At 34.2% G+C, this 9841-nt stretch overlaps 1 protein-coding gene across 3 annotated transcripts in view; it reads right to left on the bottom strand.

Annotated features, from left to right (window-relative positions):
* TMEM161B (transmembrane protein 161B) overlaps positions 1-9811 on the bottom strand; it is a 73301-nt gene extending 63490 nt beyond the window's left edge. For all 3 annotated transcript variants that reach the window (XM_033110268.1, XM_033110270.1, XM_033110267.1), the window contains exon 1: positions 9660-9811. In XM_033110268.1, coding sequence (XP_032966159.1) covers positions 9660-9662 — 3 coding nt within the window. In that variant the 5' untranslated portion in view covers positions 9663-9811. The remainder of the gene's footprint in view (positions 1-9659) is intronic.
* Positions 9812-9841: the final 30 nt, after the last annotated feature.

Consider the following 9841-nt stretch of genomic DNA (forward strand, 5'->3'; position numbering starts at 1 on the left):
ATACATTTGTAATTTCTTTAAGTAAAAAAAATACAACCAGAAAGTTTTGCTATTTTCCAATTGAAGAGTAAGAAATTAAAGTAATTTAAGGTCAAAAATCGTAAACCCTCAATAAAATTCCTAGATACATCCTAAATATCTTAATTTTAGACAACGCAGAATGCATGAATTTGACGTAATTATATTTAAAAGCAGCAGCTCCAGGCTTTCTGCTGAAGATGGTATCAGGCCGGTTTTTTAGAATTTGATTAAATTTAAAAATAAACTTAGGACATTTTCCTCAATATAAATCGGTAAGACAGAGTGGAAGACCAACAAATAATTGGCAAGGATAGATAATTTTTCAGAAGAGGCATTCTAATTAAATATAATTCATAAACCATTTTAACATTAATGTTAAAATTTTAACATTTTAACATTAATGTTAAAATTAATAGTTATTTATTTTAAGGTAATTTTCCAGATACAGGTTACATGAATTATACAATATCTCATATAAAACAAACCAGTCATTAAAATGTTGATGAATGAAATATTTTTAAAGATGTTAACAAGCCACTTCATCTCTAGACATGCATAAATGTTTCATTATAGCACTGATAAGTAACAAACGAAAGGTTCAGTGGAAGGAGGCATCCCTAAATTCTGCCATTCTTCCTAAACTGTACTTTCTGACATTACAGAAAATATCCCTACAGATCTATATTCTAAGAAGGTATTAGTCAAAACTAATAAATTTGTACTTGACACTTAACAAGTAACCTTGTTCAGACCAATTCCTACTCATTCCTCAACCTTCACTTCCTCTATAAAACATTCCTTGCTAAAAAACATACTCAAAACTCCGAAACAGCCTTTATCATTCTCAACTGTGACCATGAATTTAAGCGTCTCTCCCTTACTAAAACTGTATTCATCTCATTTCTTCAGCCCCATCCCCATTATCAAGGAAGTGCCTAGCACAGCAGGCTTTCAATACAAGTTGAATATTTACCTTTTAGATGAAATGAGAATAAAGCATATATTTACCCACTGTTTCACTACATTCAGGTTTCCACCATGTGTCAAGCAATAAAGTTTAGCATAAAGATGAAAATTATTCACTTCAAGATCAAAAGACAATATACTGTGCTTTCTACAAATCAGAGGAAGAGGTATACCTATTTTTACAAGATAATCTTCTCAATGCAATAGGTACTTGTGTCACAAATAATTTTAAACAAACTATAAATTACAACTTCATTAAGTACAGTAACAAAGCTTCACTAAACAAATTTAAAATAAAAATTTCAGCTTAACTCTAAGTTTTAAGCCATATCCAAGAAATTAAACTGAACCCCTAATGTTAACTATTAGAAAGACGCATTCACTGTAAATATTTTAATGTGTTGAATAATTAAACACACGAGGGTCATAGTAGTTCTGTCATTAACTAGCTACCTAGCAATTAGACAAGCCCTCTCTGAAACACACTCCTTATCTATAAAATAACGAGTTGGCAAATCACCTCCAAAATCTTAAAAGATCTTATTGTTGATGATTGCAATATTTTAATTAAATACACAACAGGTTGTTGGCATTCACATATTTACCATTTCTAAATACCATCAAAGACTGTGATGTGTAGTTATCGCTATTAGGAATGAATACTTATCCCTTTCTCATAAGGATTAAATAAGCAAACATTTATAGGAGACCTGAAAGGAAATCACAGCTCCAAGTAAATGTACAGGAGTACACCTAGCCCACTGCCCAGCATTTTTATTCAATTAGTGGTTTGTGGGAATTTCTCTGATTTGTGAATTCAAGTTCTAGTTTTTTGTTTTGTTTTCATTTATCTCGGCCAATTCTAATTCTCTCTTATTCATTTTCTTTATGATCTGAAATTTTTAAGTGACTATCAAAAGAAAGAGCTACCACTAAATACCTCTGATATGAATGACTGAGAAGCTCTTTATTAAAAATCAAGAATGTTAGTGGAAATCTAATTAGAAAATCGTTTTAGTCTTAATGAACCAATAATGTCTCAGTTAAAGTTATGACTTACATTACAATGAATGTTATCAAAACTTTCTTATCTGTCCCTCCTGACTAGAAGATACATTGTTGGAAATCAATTCTAATTCCAGTTTTCCAGATTCTTTTCTACTTTTTTGTCTTAAAGACTGGAAGGAAAAGATTAGTATACTCATTATGAAACATCTGATCTATCCAAACTTAGCTGTCTAGTGATAAATTACACCGTGAGTCTTCATCGTCCTAACGTTAACTAATTTAATAAGGGAAAGAAGGGGAGAAGTAGTAAGCATAAATTTAAGTAGAAGTAAAATTCTAATGAAGTTAGCCACTAATAAAAGCAAAACTTTTGAGGAAAAAACATCATGGCTTCTCTCTTGAGCAAGACTGCATCCAGAAACAAATGATTCTAGTCATGAAACACTTATACTTAAATACATATGCTCATAACCCATAAAATAATTGGAACCATTTTCAATCATTTGTACTCATAACAAAAATGGCCAAAGTCGTCTTAAATGATACAAATAATAAACATTCAAGTTAATGAAGTTTTGGTGGAGCAAAATCCTCTAGTATGACTTCTTTCAGGTGAAGAAAGCAGGAAACTATGGCATTGCTTTTTCTATGAGGATCATTGCATTTGGGCAAACACTAGCAATCAACAGGTAAAAGATAACAAAAAATCAGCTAAGCATTATGTAAAGGGCAGACATAGATAACTATAAAAAAATAAGCAATTCAGATTAACATTTCAAAGGCTTATGACAAAGATAAAAATATTACATTTATTTAAAAACCGCTACAGCTTTATAGTGCCTTATTTGTGACATAAACTGATGGCAGTCTATAATTATATATTTGTAATATGGAAGAGAACAGCTTATTTAAGTTTCTTTTTCATTAAGTATTTCTATTTTTGGAGAAGTCTCCCTTTCTCTCTCCAATGCCCTTTAGTATTTCCATCTCATCTTTTTTAAAACAATCCAAACCTCTCTACTCCCAAGAATTTACTGCAAAGGCCCATCATTATCATCTTGAGTGTCTACTTTTTTCCTAAAGGATCTTTATGATAAATAAAACCAAGTGAAAGGAATTTGAAAGAATCCTTATTGTGACTTACTGCAGCAGTGTCAGTGTTTGGCATCTGAGTTAGAACGGTCATTCATTAGATGCATGACAGTGGTGATTAATTTCTCTAACACCATAAGAGATGTAATACTAGCTTTTAACCAGGTTGAGAGGAGTTTCTAGACATGTAATAGTCACTAATTATAATATTATTTCTATAGGAAAATGTTTTTGACATTTCGTCCTTTTCGCAAGGTGAAACTTATCAAAGATAAACAATAAGACGGGCACTAAGGTACAGTGAACAAACAGCCTGGGTTGAAGTCAAATTCCACTACCACTGGCTGTATGCTTTTCCATAGGAATTTAAATGAGTTAATAAGAGTAGCTAAATATTCATCAGTAAGTTAACGCAGCTATTGTTATTATTCAGGAAAAGTAAAATTCAATTTCTTATCCATCTGACATACTTCTACTTACCTATAAACACCCAGTCCAATCAATCCTTTGGGAACTCTTTTTGAACTTAACACAAATTGAATATTCCCTCCTTTGTCCCCTCAATGTATATTCAACTAAATGTACATCAACAATATCCAGAAACTCACATATTCAGAATCACAGAACCGTGAATCAAACTATAGAGGTCATCTAGTTCTAGTTCAAGCAGACATTCAGTGCCATATATTTATTGCACTTTTCCCAAAGTCATTTTTAAAAGTATGTGCATATGAGCAGATTGGTTTTCATAATATCTAGATATGTTTTTTTAAATAAAAATACAAAGAAGTATAACATAAAACATCATAATCAGACATTAACATGTCCTGAGTTTCAATATTAAAGTATCAAAAGCTGAAATTGTTTCAGGTTTTCCTAAATCTTTTGTTTATGGCCAAAACATGAAAGATATTTAATCTATTTTAATAACAGAATTACTAAGTCTGTTTTAGATCAGCAAAAAATATGGATATAACATCAGGATATTTTGAGTGAAATGAGCTGTATTCTCTCCAGAACTGTAATTATTTACAAGACTAAAAAATTTGGCACAAAAATGCAATTTATTAAATAAAATATAGTATCACCTACTACCATAGGGCTTTTGAAATAAAATATATACATCACTTTCCTGTTCACTGTTTAGAAAAATGGTAATATATAACTTCATCAAAAGATTTATACAGCTAAAGACAATATGAGCTTTGTGCCTGATACTACAGTAAGTTTTTAGGGTGCGGTTCATAAATATGTACTCATAGGTACCAGGCATAGAGTCTGAATGTATACATATAAATTCACATTTATTCCAATGTCACCTCCTCATTGAGACTTTCCCTAAATGCCCTATGAAAAATAAGCTCCCCAATCATTTTTGATCCCTTAATGTGCTTTATCTTTCTTCGTTGCATTTACCACATACTATGTCTCATTTGATTGTCATCAGACCTCCCAATAAAACATAAGCTCCATAATGGACCGTCTGTATTTTATAAACAGTTATATCCCTGTTGCCAAAAACAGTACCTGACACATAGATGGTGCTTCACAAATAACGAATGATTGAAAAAATACTTTTGAGATAAAAACATGCTTTTTAAATGTTTGGTGAAACAAAACATATGATCACTTCAATAAAAATGAAGAGAATGTTCATTTCAACAGGACCCACAATTTACAGACAAATTTATTTCTTCAAAGTTCCAAAGTTGTGTTCATTCTTGACTTTGTAACATGGATAAAACCATGGTACAACAGTAAAAAAATAAATTCTCTCTTAAAAATGAACAATTTAGTGTATCGCCTGATTTACTAAAAATCAATCAAATTTACTTTAAGTTTTTATCTCAGAACAAATAAAATGAACCAAAACCCAAAGTATAAACCAGTCTTAAGAATTAAACTTGAATCAACCAAATGCTAACCAAGAGAAGTTTCTACTATTACTTGAACTAAGCCTCTTTAGGAAAGAAGCAGTGAATGTGAGGAGTCAGAGGAAAGATTAGAGAACTGAGAATAAACCCAAATCTTGGCCACTATGTGGTTAACTGATGAAATCTGACCAGAATCCATCATTCATGCTATACATGTCCATTCACCAAGACAGACCACATTCTGGGCCATAAAACACACCTTAACAAAGTTCAAAGAATAGAAATCATAGAATGTCTGCCCTCAGATCAAAATGGAATTAAACTGGAAAATCCCAAAATACAAAGATTAAACAACATATTTCTAAATAACACACAGGTCAAAGAGGAAATCTCAAGATAAATTAAAAATATTTTGAACTAAATGAAAATAAAAACATAACATCAAAGTTTATGGGATGCAGCAAAAGCAGTGCTTAGAGGAAAATGTATAGCATCAAACATATATATTAGAAAATAATATTCAAAATCACCTAATGTATCACCTTAGGAAATTAGAAAAAGAGCAGATTAAATCCAAAGTATGCAGAAAAAAATACAAGAATTAGAGGGAAAAAGATCAACAAAATTCAAAACAAGAAATCGAGAGAAAAATTAACGAAACCAAAAGCTGGTTCTTTAAAAAGATCAACAAAATCAATAAGCCTCTAGGCAGAATAACTAAGAAAAAAAAGGAGAAAACAAATTACTAACACCAGAAATGAAAGCAGGTATATATATTACAGATCCCATGGACCTTCAAAGTCTCATAAAGAAACACTATGAACAACCCTATACCCACAAATTTTATAACCTAGGTAAAATAGACCAATTTCTTGAAAGACACAATTTGCCAAAACTGATACAAGAAATAATCTGAACAGGTCAGTATCTATTGAAGAAACTGAATCAGCAATTAATAACTTTTCAAAACAACACAGCAGGCACAGATGGGTTCACTGGTGAATTCTACCAATCATTTAAGAAATTATACCAATTCACTATAATCTCTTTCAGAGGCTGGAAGCAGAGGTAATACTTCCTAACCAGTTCTATGAAGCCATTATTACCCTAATACCAAAACCAGGCAAAGACATTATAAGGAAAAATAAAAAATGAAAATAAAAAAACTACAGATCAACATTTCTCATAAATATAAATGCAAAAAAAAAATCCTAAACAAAATCCAACAATGTATAAAAAGAATCATACATCACAACTAAGTGGGATTTATTCCAGGTATGCGAGGCAAGTTAAACATTCAAAAGTCAATTAAAGTAATCCACCATATATACAAACTGAACATGTCTGATTATCACTAAGCACAACAACCTCCAATATCTTCATCAAAGTCTCTAACGTCTGCATTAGAGTTATCTGAAAAGTGTGGTTTAACGGCCACCAGTTTCAGACTTAACTGCAACACTCATTAAAAATAAGATTCTGAAACTCCACCCCCCAAAACAAGGCCCAGATAAGCATGTTTATCAAGCACCACAGGTGAATCCTATGCAAACTCAAATTTAAGAACTAGTGTCCTAACTCACTTTTCAAAACTCAAGATGCAATCACCTGCTACATAACCCCTGGCCCCATTTAGAATTTCTTCCTCTGTACTCTGAGCACATTATATATATTTCTCTTATAATATTTACCACATTGTCTTCCCAACACCCCTCCAACCTACCAAAAGGAAAACTTTCTCATTAACTCTAAAGCACAGGTTCACACCCCTCCCCCTACCACCAATAAACCATAGCTCAATCCCAGCAGGAAAAGTTACCACAGGATGCTACATAGATAAAACAAACCATGAGATGCATGCAATTCCAGGAGCTAGCTCTAATCTACTTTTCTCTGCCTCAATGGCGGAAAGATTTATTTGATTTAAGTTGGTCTGTAATTTCCAAAACATATAATAAAAATATAGTTTTATTCATTTAGTAAATTCTAGATTATCCATTTTCACAACATGAACACAAAAAAATTAAGAGTGCATACTCAGTATTTTCAGTCTGGATCATAATACCATTGTCATTTGTTCAAAAAAGGAGAACCTAATTACATGCACAAGCATTTACTGCATTTTTATATATTATACATAATGTATCAAAGAGAAAAGAAAGAGTTTATACCACTTAAAACAAAAATAAAATTAAGGTGTCCCAAGGTTTTATTTTTCCATTTTGAACTCGCATTGAAACAGTAGTGAAATACTTGCCCAAACACGTGGACAAAGATTCCAAATATTACCTACATGATGTATTAAAAAACAAAAAGAATGACAAAAGAAATCAAACTTCAGAATCAAACAGCAAAGAAAAAAACACTGGAAATCAGACTAAATCTTATTTAATCAGAAACATGTACGTACTCTGAAAAAAGTCCTGAGTCAAGTCATAAAATCATAAATGAGTTAAAAGGTACTTTAATTTTTAATCCCCATCAAGTCCCACTTCTCTTATCTAGGAAGAAGTTGGAACTCTTAACTAAGTTGGGTGATTTTGCTATATTCATGTAACTAATAATGGGCAGAATCTGGGTCTTCCGAGTTCAAGTATTGTATTTTCATTATATCATTTGGTCAAGCACTACAAAAGTTCCCAATTCAACCAAGCTGAATCCTAAATAAATTCAACCCTTGCTAACTTCATTTAATGGCTAAACCCTTTCTTTTGAAGGATTCCAAGCATTGATTACACTTACATATACAGACCTGATTAATTTCATACCCAGGAAAGCTAAAGCAGAATTAAGTAAATTAATTTAGAAATATAAGCAATACCAGAATGAAAAGAATCAAGTACCTGGTCCCTGGTGACATTCTCTTAAGTGACATTTTGAAAAACAGCATGAGTTTAAAACAAAACTATCTTTTTTGAGTTATCGGGGGAGAGAGGTTTTACTTCTATTTAGTATTAAAGAATACTGGAAATAAGTTCACATTCAACTTCTCTATGACTATTTATGAATTCAAGGTTTTAAATTACATTCTATCTTCAACTTCTCAGACCAAGAGATCAAAAATTGAGCTTAAATTTAAGAAGTGGAGATCTGAGTTTTAGTACAGACTATGCTAAACCACTGTTACCTTAAGTAAATCACTGTCTATTTCTAAACCTCAGATACTTTCTTCTGTAAAACTGGTGGTGGGGGAAGCAGTTAGGCTAATTTTTATCTTTGGTTCCTTCCTGTTGTACTGTTCCCTGTCTTTGTCTAATTTCATTGATACAAAACGAAAAAAATATTACAAATTATTGTATGTGAATAATGTATTATTCACTGAGGTTAAAACACACAGCGACCAAGAGTCATAGGTTAGTAGTCATAGCACAGTAGAGTGCACTAGGAACCACATTATTTGGAGGTTCTTTTGTTTCATATTCAGTCAAGTTTCTGAAAGTCATTCAAAAGTCAATCATTATACACAATAGCTGAATGTCAACATTTGATCCTGAAAAAGCATGGCAAGCTGAAGCCAAATTCCAAGAAAGAATCCCCTCCAGATGAGGATTTTAAATCTTGTATATAGTCAAGTAACTGACAACGTTGAATTTTACCAGTCCCCTGAGATGCTGGAAAACAGCAAAGGTTAATAAATCACCCCGCCTCACCCCCTCACACACACACCCTCCTTTTGTATCCTAGGAAAGTCTTACTGCAAAGAACCACTGGTCCCCATAGGACTTGGGCTAAGACTAAGGCCTCTCTTGTTTACCTATGACAAGGCTGGATACAAACCTGCAAACTCACATTCTTTGTTTCATAAATGACTAATTGAACTGCTAGTCCCCATAGATCAATCAGAACAAAATGTCTGTTACCCAAATTCTGGTTAAGATCCTCTTTCCCCAGGTCCCTGAACTTTGGTCCACCCTCAGTCTGAAACAGCATGCAACTCCTCCTTAACAGTTCCACAGAGTAGGCCCGCCTGAGGGTGAAACAATCTCTGATCTACTACTATCCAATCACACTACCCTTTAATTTCACTTACCCATACCCGGTCCTTTTTAGCCTTGTTTACTCCTCCCCATAGAGAAAAACCCTTTTTACCTAACCTTTGACTCTTGCAGATCTTAAGGTCAGGGCATTCTCCCTATCGCAATATTCCTTCCGAATAGTCTTTCCTTATTAAGTCCGAATTTTTCATTTGACACCTTTTCCAATTCTAAAAGGGCTGAGTTTGAAAGATAAGCTGACCTTGCCGTTTAAGTAACTGACAGGTGTTGATTCTCTACAGAAAGGAATCCGTTGTGTCTGCCTGGAAAGGCTAAAAGCATTTATCCCTAAGACCAGGGCTTTTGGCCACTGCCTTGAAGCTAAGGAGCAAGGAGAGGAGATGATCTACGGGCAAGGTCAACTATGAAACCACCTAGCGCCACGTGCCGTACAAGTGAATGGGTCACCAACATTTTGGCTACTTACTCCGTACTCCTGGACAGAACTCACGGTTGGACAGGATAGATGCTGCTTCCTCAGGGGTCCAGGGGCCCAGGCACTCCGGGGCTCCAAGGCAGTTGGTCAGTCCTACCCTGCTGCTCATCCCATTGCTCCCGCCCGCTCCATCCTCAGCTGGGCACCCGATCGGCTCCCGTCACAGGACTGACCTCCTGGCCCCTTCCTCCCAACTGCTGTTACTCTAGCCCTCACAGATAGACTCACCATGGCGCCAAGGGCAGGTCGTGGACAAGAAACCCTGGAGTCGCCGGGAGATTCCCGGACCCCTCGTCCCGACCCTGCAGCCGGGAACCTCTGGATACCGCGAAAAAGAGGCTCTTCCGGCTGTGCCGGAAGTTCTGTCGCGCGGGACAGGAAGTCCCTCCCCTCTCCTGATCGCCGGCGAC

This window comes from Rhinolophus ferrumequinum, chromosome 7 (assembly GCF_004115265.2).
Source record: "Rhinolophus ferrumequinum isolate MPI-CBG mRhiFer1 chromosome 7, mRhiFer1_v1.p, whole genome shotgun sequence".
NCBI lineage: Eukaryota > Metazoa > Chordata > Mammalia > Chiroptera > Rhinolophidae > Rhinolophus > Rhinolophus ferrumequinum.